This window comes from Oncorhynchus clarkii, chromosome 18, assembly GCF_045791955.1.
Source record: "Oncorhynchus clarkii lewisi isolate Uvic-CL-2024 chromosome 18, UVic_Ocla_1.0, whole genome shotgun sequence".
NCBI classification, from domain to species: domain Eukaryota; kingdom Metazoa; phylum Chordata; class Actinopteri; order Salmoniformes; family Salmonidae; genus Oncorhynchus; species Oncorhynchus clarkii.
The window spans coordinates 5,515,735-5,527,784 of NC_092164.1; the positions used below are offsets into that span (position 1 = coordinate 5,515,735).

The 12,050-nt window shown below is 48.8% G+C and overlaps 1 protein-coding gene across 1 annotated transcript in view; it reads right to left on the reverse strand.

Moving 5' to 3' along the window:
• Window positions 1-251: 251 nt before the first annotated feature.
• The window catches only part of LOC139373934 (cilia- and flagella-associated protein 47-like), a 106,732-nt gene continuing 94,933 nt past the window's right edge, over window positions 252-12,050 (reverse strand). The window contains exons 53-60 of the mRNA XM_071115019.1: window positions 7,645-7,801; window positions 5,157-5,240; window positions 4,779-4,932; window positions 4,184-4,662; window positions 2,391-2,571; window positions 1,427-1,588; window positions 1,128-1,296; window positions 252-464 (exon numbers count right to left, since the gene is read on the reverse strand). Coding sequence (XP_070971120.1) covers window positions 252-464; window positions 1,128-1,296; window positions 1,427-1,588; window positions 2,391-2,571; window positions 4,184-4,662; window positions 4,779-4,932; window positions 5,157-5,240; window positions 7,645-7,801 — 1,599 coding nt within the window. The remainder of the gene's footprint in view (window positions 465-1,127; window positions 1,297-1,426; window positions 1,589-2,390; window positions 2,572-4,183; window positions 4,663-4,778; window positions 4,933-5,156; window positions 5,241-7,644; window positions 7,802-12,050) is intronic.

Consider the following 12,050-nt stretch of genomic DNA (forward strand, 5'->3'; position numbering starts at 1 on the left):
TGCATATGAACACACACATCTCATTTGAGAACAGACTGAGAACGTCTCCAAACACACACATCTCATTTGAGAACAGACTGAGAACGTCTCCAAAGCCAAGTGCATAAAAGAATGTTCATATGGTCAGAGGTCAACAGAAATCTAATTATGACAACGAGGTGAAGTACAGGCACTTTAATTATTCAAACCTCCTGTATGATCATTTCAATGACACAGGAATGGGGTGGGGGTGTAGTGTGAGAAGGATCTCTCTATCTGATCTGCGAGGCGGAGGCTCTGTGTTTGATGGGGGAGGAGTTGGCCATGGCTGGGAGATGAAGGTTCCGGGACACAAAGTTCCTCTGGCGGACATCAGTGGGAGGGAGTTCCCTGGAAGAGGTGTTCCCATTGGAGGAGGCAGAGTGGGGTGGGGTGTAAGCAGGCGTGGTTCCTTTCACCTCGTACGTCCACTGCATGTCTGCTGTCTGGGGGAGGGACAAGCATCTGTCAATCAGTGAGGTGTGTGTGTCTGCTGTCTGGGGGAGGGACAAGCAGCTGTCAGCGAGTGAGGTGTGTGTCTGCTGTCTGGAGGAGAGAGAAGCAGCTGTCAGCCAGTGAGGTGTGTGTCTGCTGTCTGGGGGAGGGACAAGCAGCTGTCAATCAGTGAGGTGTGTGTCTGCTGTCTGGGGGAGGGACAAGCATCTGTCAATCAGTGAGGTGTGTGTGTCTGCTGTCTGGAGGAGAGACAAGCATCTGTCAAATAGTGAGGTGTGTGTCTGCTGTCTGGGGGAGGGACAAGCATCTGTCAATCAGGGAGGTGTGTGTGTCTATATCTGTTGCCCTGATCCTTACACTACACTCTTAGAGAAAAGGGTTCCAAAAGGGTTCTTCGGCTTTCCCCATAGGAGAACCCTTTTTGGTTCCAGGTAGAACCATTTTTGATTCCAGGTAGAACTCTTTTGGATTCTATATAGAAAGAACCCTATGTAGAAAGAATCCTATTTCTACATGGAACCCAAAAGGGTTCTACCTGGAACCAAAAAAGGTTCTTCAATGGGTTCTCCTATGGGAACAGTCGAAGAGCCCTTTTAGCTTCTAGATAGCACCTTTTTTAGCTAGGAGTGTAGTGTGTTACTAGCCAGACATACCTGGACCAGCAGCGTAGCGTGGTGTCTCTTGCTGTACATGGAGGGGGTGAAGGAGACGGTGAGGAGGGTACCGGCTGACCCCACTGGGAGGAGCTCACCTGAAGAGGGACACACCTGGAACTCACTGCCCCCACCTGGCAGGAACCCTGCTGTGAACGGCTCTGGGTACCTGCCACATAGACATGCAGGAACACACACATGGACAGGGTAAGTGTCAGAGAAACACACACACATAGATACCCCCCCACCCCACACACACACACACACACACACACACACACACACACACACAGTTTGACCTGGTCTGGCTGGTCAGTCTGAAGCCCACAGCAGAGGTCTTGTGTAGCCCTGCAGCGTTAATGGTGATGACATCATCAACCTGCGGCTCGGTGGAGATGAGGCTGATGGGAAACTTCCAGAGCCCACCTGTCAAACACTGAACCGCCAGGACAGCTGAACACCTAGGGAGAGGAGGAGAGGTGGGGATGGGAGAAGAGAGGAGGGGAGGGGAGAAGAGGGTAGAGGAGGGGACAGGGTGAGGGGAAGAGGATAGGGGATTGGAGGGGAGAGGGGGAGGAGGAAGGTAGAGGAGGAGAGGGAGAGGGGAACACAAATAGATACAGTCTCTGAAGAGTAATTATTTATAAAGTAATGCACTTTATCAGATGTTAGTCTGCCACCTGGATTTCTAGAAGGTGCAGAGCTGTGTAATATGTGTGTGTTTGTGTGTGTGTGTAATATGCGCATGTTTGTGTGTGTGTGTGTGTGATATGCGTGTGTTTGTGTGTGTGATATGTGTGTATTTGTGTGTGTGTGTAATATGAGCATGTTTGTGTGTGTGTGTGTGTGTGTGATATGCATGCGTTTGTGTGTGTGTGTGTGTGTGATATGCATGCGTTTGTGTGTGTGTGTGTGTGATATGCGTGTGTTTGTGTGTGTGATATGTGTGTGTTTGTGTGTGTGTGTAATATGCGCAAGTTTGTGTGTGTGTGTGTGTGTGTGATATGCATGCGTTTGTGTGTGTGTGTGTGTGATATGCGTGTGTTTGTGTGTGTGATATGTGTGTGTTTGTGTGTGTGTGTAATATGCGCATGTTTGTGTGTGTGTGTGTGTGTGTGTGATATGCATGCGTTTGTGTGTGTGTGTGTGTGTGATATGCGTGTGTTTGTGTGTGTGATATGTGTGTGTTTGTGTGTGTGTGTAATATGCGCATGTTTGTGTGTGTGTGTGTGTGTGTGTGTCTATGTGATGTATGTCCGTTACCTGAGAGGTTTGTAAGGGGTGAAGATGAGGTTGATGGTGAGAGAGACGATGCCAGAGTGGGGGTCTCTGTGACAGTTCAGTAGAGACAGGGTTACACAGCCCTCCAGCTGGGACCGCTCAGCATCACTGTTATAACACACCTCACATAGGAAGTCTTCTAGAGCCAGCCTGAAGCCTGCTGCTAACACATGGATGGACACACACATTGACTCAGTACTGGTACCCTGTGTATATAGCCAAGTTATCATTGACTCAGTACTGGTACTCTGTGTATATAGGCAAGTTATCATTGACTCAGTACTGGTACTCTGTGTATATAGGCAAGTTATCATTGACTCAGTACTGGTACTCTGTGTATATAGCCAAGTTATCATTGACTCAGTTCTGGTACTCTGTGTATATAGGCAAGTTATCATTGACTCAGTACTGGTACTCTGTGTATATAGGCAAGTTATCATTGACTCAGTACTGGTACTCTGTGTATATAGGCAAGTTATCATCGACTCAGTACTGGTACTCTGTGTATATAGCCAAGTTATCATTGACTCAGTACTGATACTCTGTGTATACAGCCAAGTTGGCTGACAGCCGTGGTATATCAGACCGTATACCACGGAGATGATAAAACATGTATTTTTACTGCTCTAATTACGTTGGTAACCAGTTTATAATAGCAATAAGGCACCTTGGGGGTTTGTGGTATATAACTAATATACCACGGCTAAGGGCTGTATCCAGGCACTCTGCGTTGTGTTGTGCCTAAGAACAGCCCTTAGCTGTGGTCTATTGGCCACATACCACACCCCCTCGGGCCTTATTGCTTAATGATATCATTGTTAGTCTACACCTGTTGTTTACCAAGCATGTGACAAATACAATTGTATTTGATTTGACACACACACTCACTATCCAACCTGACTTTGTCAAAACAGCAATATGGTGTGTGTTGTCAGGAGACTAGACACATCCTACAAGGAGAATGATGAGGTGTGTGTTGTCAGGAGACTAGACACATCCTACAAGGAGAATGATGAGGTGTGTGTTGTCAGGAGACTAGACACATCCTACAAGGAGAATGATGAGGTGTGTGTTGTCAGGAGACTAGACACATCCTACAAGGAGAATGATGAGGTGTGTGTTGTCAGGAGACTAGACACATCCTACAAGGAGAATGATGATGTGTGTGTTGTCAGGAGACTAGACACATCTTACAAGGAGGATGATGAGGTGTGTGTTGTCAGGAGACTAGACACATCCTACAAGGAGAGTGATGAGGTGTGTGTTGTCAGGAGACTAGACACATCCTACAAGGAGAATGATGAGGTGTGTGTTGTCAGGAGATTATTGTGACGATTATGAACAAGTGGACTTCACTTAACCAGAGTTATCATTTTATGCTAACGAACACTGTGAACATTGTCAGCTGACTAAGGTACCTTGGATATGCTCTGTTGAGACAGAAATTATGCATTACAATTAGCTACATAATCACATCACACACTCTCAGGGTACAGGCCCACACACTCTCAGGGTACAGGCCCACACACTCTCAGGGTACAGGCCCACACACGACAACACACACTCTCAGGGTACAGGCACATACACTCTCAGGGTACAGGCCCACACACTCTCAGGGTACAGACCCACACACTCTCAGGGTACAGGTCCACACACTCTCAGGGTACAGACCCACACACTCTCAGGGTACAGGCCCACACACGACAACATACACAATGACGTGCAACACACACTCACTTCAAACCTAACTTCCAGTGAAGTTGATGTGATCTCACCTGAGGTTCCGGAGGAGGGGGCGCTGATGAGAGTTGTGTCTGTGTTGCTGACGGAGGAGGGGGCCCTGATGAGAGTTGTGTCTGTGTTGCTGATGGAGGAGGGGGCCCTGATGAGAGTTGTGTCTGTGTTGCTGATTGAGGAGGGGGCCCTGATGAGAGTTGTGTCTGTGTTGCTGATGGAGGAGGGGGCCCTGATGAGAGTTGTGTCTGTGTTGCTGACGGAGGAGGGGGCCCTGATGAGAGTTGTGTCTGTGTTGCTGATGGAGGAGGGGGCCCTGATGAGAGTTGTGTCTGTGTTGCTGACGGAGGAGCCAGGAACACATCCCGTCAACAGCACCTCCACTCTCTCTTCCACTCGACCGCGAGCCTCACATTCTATCACCGCTGGATGAGAGGGTTCAGGAGGGGCTTCTGGGATGCCATGGATGGGGTAGACCCAGCAGACCAAACGCACCCGGTCTTTCTCTACCTCCACACACCTGTACACAGAGAAACACCTGTTACACACACACGCATGTGTACACACACACACACACGCATGTGCACACACACACACGCATGTGCACACACACACACACACACACACTGTACTGACTTGTCCCTTTCGGCCGTGGCGAGTGGTGAGTCCAGGCGGGGGAGGTTGAAGAGGGGCTCTAGCTGAACCAGGAGCCAGGCCTGGTGCAGTTGCATGGAGTCAGGGGCAAACACCACAGGAATGTCCACACTGGCCCCCGCAGACACACGCACACCTGGAGCCAACATGGAGGACGGGAGGGACAAGCTTTACTAGTGTATCTAACATGTAGGCTGAAACTCAGGCTAACACCGTGGAGAACAGAGGAACTACGCCTTTAAAGTAAGGCTTGACAGAGAGATGTGTAAGAACTGACCTTGTGTCTGTTTGAGGGTGATGCAGAACAGAGGAACTATGCCTTTAAAGTAAGGCTTGACACAGAGATGTGTAAGAACTGACCTTGTGTCTGTTTGAGGGGGATGCAGAACACTTTCCTGTCACAGATGAAGGACTGGCTTGATCTCTTCTGACCGGGCTCCTCATCTGATAGGAGAATGAACCATTACTACCATCATGTCTCTACTAGAACTGTTTCCCTGTGTGTCTGGGGTAGGACTATGTCTGTACATGCATACTGTATATGTGTGTGTGTGTGTCCAGTGTATGTCTAGTGTGTGTCCAGTGTGTGTGTTCAGTGTGTGTGTCCAGTGTGTGTCCAGTGTGTGTGTCCAGTGTATGTCTAGTGTGTGTCCAGTGTGTGTGTCCAGTGTGTGTCCAGTGTGTGTCCAGTGTGTGTGTCCAGTGTGTGTGTCCAGTGTGTGTCCAGTGTGTGTCCAGTGTGTGTGTCCAGTGTGTGTCCAGTGTGTGTCCAGTGTGTGTCCAGTGTGTGTGTCCAGTGTGTGTCTAGTGTGTGTGTCCAGTGTGTGTCTAGTGTGTGTCCAGTGTGTGTCCAGTGTGTGTCCAGTGTGTGTGTCCAGTGTGTGTCCAGTGTGTGTCCAGTGTGTGTCCAGTGTGTGTGTCCAGTGTGTGTCTAGTGTGTGTGTCCAGTGTGTGTCTAGTGTGTGTCCAGTGTGTGTGTCCAGTGTCTGTCCAGTGTGTGTCCAGTGTGTGTCCAGTGTGTGTCCAGTGTATGTCCAGTGTGTGTCCAGTGTGTGTCCAGTTTGTGTTCAGTGTGTGTGTCTAGTGTGTGTCCAGTGTGTGTCCAGTGTGTGTCCAGTGTGTGTGTCTAGTGTGTGTCCAGTGTGTGTCCAGTGTATGTCTAGTGTGTGTCCAGTGTGTGTGTCCAGTGTGTGTGTCCAGTGTGTGTCCAGTGTGTGTGTCCAGTGTATGTCTAGTGTGTGTCCAGTGTGTGTGTCCAGTGTGTGTGTCCAGTGTGTGTGTCCAGTGTGTGTCCAGTGTGTGTCCAGTGTGTGTGTCCAGTGTGTGTCCAGTGTGTGTCCAGTGTGTGTCCAGTGTGTGTCTAGTGTGTATGTCCAGTGTGTGTCTAGTGTGTGTGTCCAGTGTCTGTGTCCAGTGTCTGTCCAGTGTGTGTCCAGTGTGTGTCCAGTGTGTGTCCAGTGTGTGTCCAGTGTATGTCCAGTGTGTGTCCAGTGTGTGTCCAGTGTGTGTTCAGTGTGTGTGTCTAGTGTGTGTCCAGTGTGTGTCCAGTGTGTGTGTCTAGTGTGTGTCCAGTGTGTGTCCAGTGTATGTCTAGTGTGTGTCCAGTGTGTGTCCAGTGTGTGTCCAGTGTGTGTGTCCAGTGTGTGTCCAGTGTGTGTCCAGTGTGTGTGTCTAGTGTGTGTCCAGTGTGTGTCCAGTATGTGTCCAGTGTGTGTCCAGTGTGTGTCCAGTGTGTGTCCAGTGTGTGTGTCCAGTGTGTGTCCAGTATGTGTCCAGTGTGTGTCCAGTGTGTGTCCAGTGTGTGTCCAGTGTGTGTGTCCAGTGTGTGGCCAGTGTGTGTCCAGTGTGTGTGTCTAGTGTGTGTCCAGTGTGTGTCCAGTATGTGTCCAGTGTGTGTCCAGTGTGTGTCCAGTATGTGTCCAGTGTGTGTCCAGTGTGTGTCCAGTGTGTGTCCAGTGTGTGTGTCCAGTGTGTGTCCAGTGTGTGTCCAGTGTGTATGTCCAGTGTGTGTGTGTGTCCAGTGTGTGTCTAGTGTATGTCCAGTGTGTGTCCAGTGTGTGTCCAGTGTGTGTGTCCAGTGTGTGTGTCCAGTGTGTGTCCAGTGTGTGTGTCCAGTGTGTGTCCAGTGTGTGTCCAGTGTATGTCCAGTGTGTGTGTCCAGTGTGTATGTCCAGTGTGTGTCCAGTGTGTGTCCAGTGTGTGTCCAGTGTGTGTCCAGTGTGTGTCCAGTGTGTGTGTCTAGTGTGTGTCCAGTGTGTGTCCAGTGTGTGTCCAGTGTGTGTGTCCAGTGTGTGTCCAGTGTGTGTGTGTCCAGTGTGTGTCCAGTGTGTGTCCAGTGTGTGTCTAGTGTGTGTCCAGTGTGTATGTCCAGTGTGTGTCCAGTGTGTGTGTCCAGTGTGTGTCCAGTGTGTGTGTCCAGTGTGTGTGTCCAGTGTGTGTGTCTAGTGTGTGTCCAGTGTGTGTGTCCAGTGTGTGTCCAGTGTGTGTCTAGTGTGTGTCCAGTGTGTATGTCCAGTGTGTGTCCAGTGTGTGTGTCCAGTGTGTGTCCAGTGTGTGTCCAGTGTGTGTCCAGTGTGTGTGTCCAGTGTGTGTGTCCAGTGTGTGTCCAGTGTGTGTGTCCAGTGTCTGTGTCCAGTGTGTGTGTCCAGTGTGTGTCCAGTGTGTCCAGTGTGTGTGTCCAGTGTGTGTCCAGTGTGTGTGTCCAGTGTGTGTGTCCAGTGTCTGTGTCCAGTGTGTGTGTCCAATGTGTGTCCAGTGTGTGTGTCCAATGTGTGTCCAGTGTGTGTGTCCAGTGTGTGTCCAGTGTGTGTCCAGTGTGTGTCCAGTGTGTGTCCAGTGTGTGTTTGACCTGTGAGTCTGAGGTGCAGCAGGGCTGGGTGTTCAGTAGGGTTCCTGAAGGGGAGGATGATGGAGGAATGAGATCCCACAGGGGAGGCTACAGACAGAGGCTCCATCCTCCCAGGGGTCAGGCCTTCACCACACAGCTGGAAGCTCCAGTGTTTCAACTAGGAGGACAACAACAACAACTAAATCATTGTCAGCTGACAGATGGAGGAATAACATTTTGGTTACCTAGTTACGTGTGGAAATAGCAGAGAATTCAGAACCATGGATAGTGGAAAAATGTCATTGATTTTGATGAATCTTTGCAATCATCAACAATCATTGTTTACACAATTGTACTGTGAGTCCGTCCTTATCCAACTGCTGTATCAGACAGTCCTAATTCACTTCCTACCTCTTCCCCTTACCCTCCAACCCTTCCTACCTCTTCCCCTTACCCTCCAACCCTTCCTACCTCTTCCCCTTACCCTCCAACCCTTCCTACCTCTTCCCCTTACCCTCCAACCATTCCTACCTCTTCCCCTTACCCTCCAACCATTCCTACCTCTTCCCCTTACCCTCCAACATTCCTACCTCTTCCCCTTACCCTCCAACCCTTCCTACCTCTTCCCCTTACCCTCCAACCCTTCCTAGCTCTTCCCCTTACCCTCCAACCCTTCCTACCTCTTCCCATTACACTCCAACCCTTCCTACCTCTTCCCCTTACCCTCTAACCCTTCCCCTCTTCCCCTTACACTCCAACCTCTTCCCCTTACCCTCCAACCCTTCCCCTCTTCCCCTTCCCCTCCAACCCTTCCTACCTCTTCCCCTTACCCTCCAACCCTTCCCCTCTTCCCCTTACACTCCAACCCTTCCTACCTCTTCCCCTTACCCTCCAACCCTTCCTACCTCTTCTCCTTACCCTCCAACCCTTCCCCTCTTCCCCTTACCCTCCAACCCTTCCTACCTCTTCCCCTCTCCCTCCAACCCTTCCCCTCTTCCCCTTACCCTCCAACCCTTCCCCTTACGCTCCAACCCTTCCCCTCTTCCCCTTAACCTCCAACCCTTCCTACCTCTTCCCCTCTCCCTCCAACCCTTCCTACCTCTTCCCCTCTCCCTCCAACCCTTCCTACCTCTTCCCCTTACCCTCCAACCCTTCCTACCTCTTCCCCTTACCCTTCAACCCTTCCCCTCTTCCCCTTACCCTCCAACCCTTCCCCTTACCCTCCAACCCTTCCTACCTCTTCCCCTTACCCTCCAACCCTTCCCCTCTTCCCCTTACCCTCCAACCCTTCCTACCTCTTCCCCTTACCCTCCAACCCTTCCCCTCTTCCCCTTACCCTCCAACCCTTCCTACCTCTTTCCCTTACCCTCCAACCCTTCCCCTCTTCCCCTTACCCTCCAACCTCTTCCCCTTACCCTCCAACCCTTCCCCTTCCCCTCCAACCCTTCCTACCTCTTCCCCTTACCCTCCAACCCTTCCTACCTCTTTCCCGCACTTTACACTGTTTATACCAATCCAGACCCTTCAGATCTACCACTACACTGTTAATACCTATCCAGACCCTTCAGATCTACCACTACACTGTTTATACCTATCCAGACCCTTCAGATCCACCACTACACTGTTTATACAAATGATTCTCAAATGATTCTGTTTCTCAAATGATTGCCTCGCCTTGTTCACCAACTACTTCTCTGATAGAGTTCAGTGTGTCAAATCGGAGGGTCTGCTGTCCGGACCTCTGGCAGTCTCTATGGGGGTGCCACAGGGTTCAATTCTTGGACCGACTCTCTTCTCTGTATACATCAATGAGGTCGCTCTTGCTGCTGGTGAGTCTCTGATCCACCTCTACGCAGACGACACCATTCTGTATACTTCTGGCCCTTCTTTGGACACTGTGTTAACAACCCTCCAGGCAAGCTTCAATGCCATACAACTCTCCTTCCGTGGCCTCCAATTGCTCTTAAATACAAGTAAAACTAAATGCATGCTCTTCAACCGATCGCTACCTGTACCTACCCGCCTGTCCAACATTACTACTCTGGACGGCTCTGACTTAGAATACGTGGACAACTACAAATACTTAGGTGTCTGGTTAGACTGTAAACTCTCCTTCCAGACCCATATCAAACATCTCCAATCCAAAGTTAAATCTAGAATTGGCTTCCGATTTCTTAACAAAGCATCCTTCACTCATGCTGCCAAACATACCCTTGTAAAACTGACCATCCTACCAATCCTCGACTTTGGCGATGTCATTTACAAAATAGCCTCCAATACCCTACTCAACAAATTGGATGCAGTCTATCACAGTGCAATCCGTTTTGTCACCAAAGCCCCATATACTACCCACCATTGCGACCTGTACGCTCTCGTTGGCTGGCCCTCGCTTCATACTCGTCGCCAAACCCACTGGCTCCATGTCATCTACAAGACCCTGCTAGGTAAAGTCCCCCCTTATCTCAGCTCGCTGGTCACCATTGCATCTCCCACCTGTAGCACACGCTCCAGCAGGTATATCTCTCTAGTCACCCCCAAAACCAATTATTTCTTTGGCCGCCTCTCCTTCCAGTTCTCTGCTGCCAATGACTGGAACGAACTACAAAAATCTCTGAAACTTGAAACACTTATCTCCCTCACTAGCTTTAAGCACCAACTGTCAGAGCAGCTCACAGATTACTGCACCTGTACATAGCCCACCTATAATTTAGCCCAAACGACCTCTTTCCCTACTGTATTTAATTAATTTATTTATTTTGCTCCTTTGCACCCCCATTATTTTTATTTCTACTTTGCACATTCTCCCATTGCAAATCTACCATTCCAGTGTTTTACTTGCTATATTGTATTTACTTTGCCACCATGGCCTTTTTGCCTTTACCTCCCTTATCTCACCTCATTTGCTCACATCGTATATAGACTTGTTTATACTGTATTATTGACTGTATGTTTGTTTTACTCCATGTGTAACTCTGTGTCGTTGTATGTGTCGAACTGCTTTGCTTTATCTTGGCCAGGTCGCAATTGTAAATGAGAACTTGTTCTCAACTTGCCTACCTGGTTAAATAAAGGTGAAATAAATCAAATAAAATACCTATCCAGACCCTTCATATCTACCACTACACTGTTTATCCAGACCCTTCATATCTACCACTACACTGTTTATCCAGACCCTTCATATCTACCACTACACTGTTTATCCAGACCCTTCAGATCTACCACTACACTGTTAATACCTATCCAGACCCTTCAGATCTACCACTACACTGTTTATACCTATCCAGACCCTTCAGATCTACCACTACACTGTTTATACCTATCCAGACCCTTCAGATCTACCACTACACTATTTATCCAGACCCTTCAGATCTACCACTACACTGTTTATCCAGACCCTTCAGATCTACCACTACACTGTTTATCCAGACCCTTCAGATCTACCACTACACTGTTTATACCTATCCAGACCCTTTAGATCTACCACTACACTGTTTATACCTATCCAGACCCTTCAGATCCACCACTACACTGTTTATACCTATCCAGACCCTTCAGATCTACCACTACACTGTTTATACCTATCCAGACCCTTCAGATCTACCACTACACTGTTTATACCTATCCAGACCCTTCAGATCTACCACTACACTGTTTATCCAGACCCTTCAGATCCACCACTACACTGTTTATACCTATCCAGACCCTTTAGATGTACCACTACATTGTTTATCCAGACCCTTCAGATCTACCACTACACTGTTTATCCAGACCCTTCAGATCTACCACTACACTGTTTATACCTATCCATACCCTTCAGATCTACCACTACACTGTTTATACCTATCCAGACCCTTCATATCTACCACTACACTGTTTATACCTATCCAGACCCTTCAGATCTACCACTACACTGTTTATCCAGACCCTTTAGATCTACCACTACATTGTTTATCCAGACCCTTCAGATCTACCACTACACTGTTTATCCAGACCCTTCAGACCCACCACTACACTGTTTATACCTATCCAGACCCTTCAGATCTACCACTACACTGTTTATCCAGACCCTTCAGATCCACCACTACACTGTTTATACCTATCCAGACCCTTCAGATCTACCACTACACTGTTTATCCAGACCCTTCAGATCTACCACTACACTGTTTATCCCTATCCAGACCCTTCAGATCTACCACCACACTGTTTATACCTATCCAGACCCTTCAGATCTACCACTACACTGTTTATACCTATCCAGACCCTTCAGATCTACCACTACACTGTTAATACCTATCCAGACCCTTCAGATCTACCACTACACTGTTAATACCTATCCAGACCCACCACTACACTGTTTATACCTATCCAGACCCTTCAGACCTACCACTACACTGTTTATCCAGACCCTTCAGATCTACCACTACACT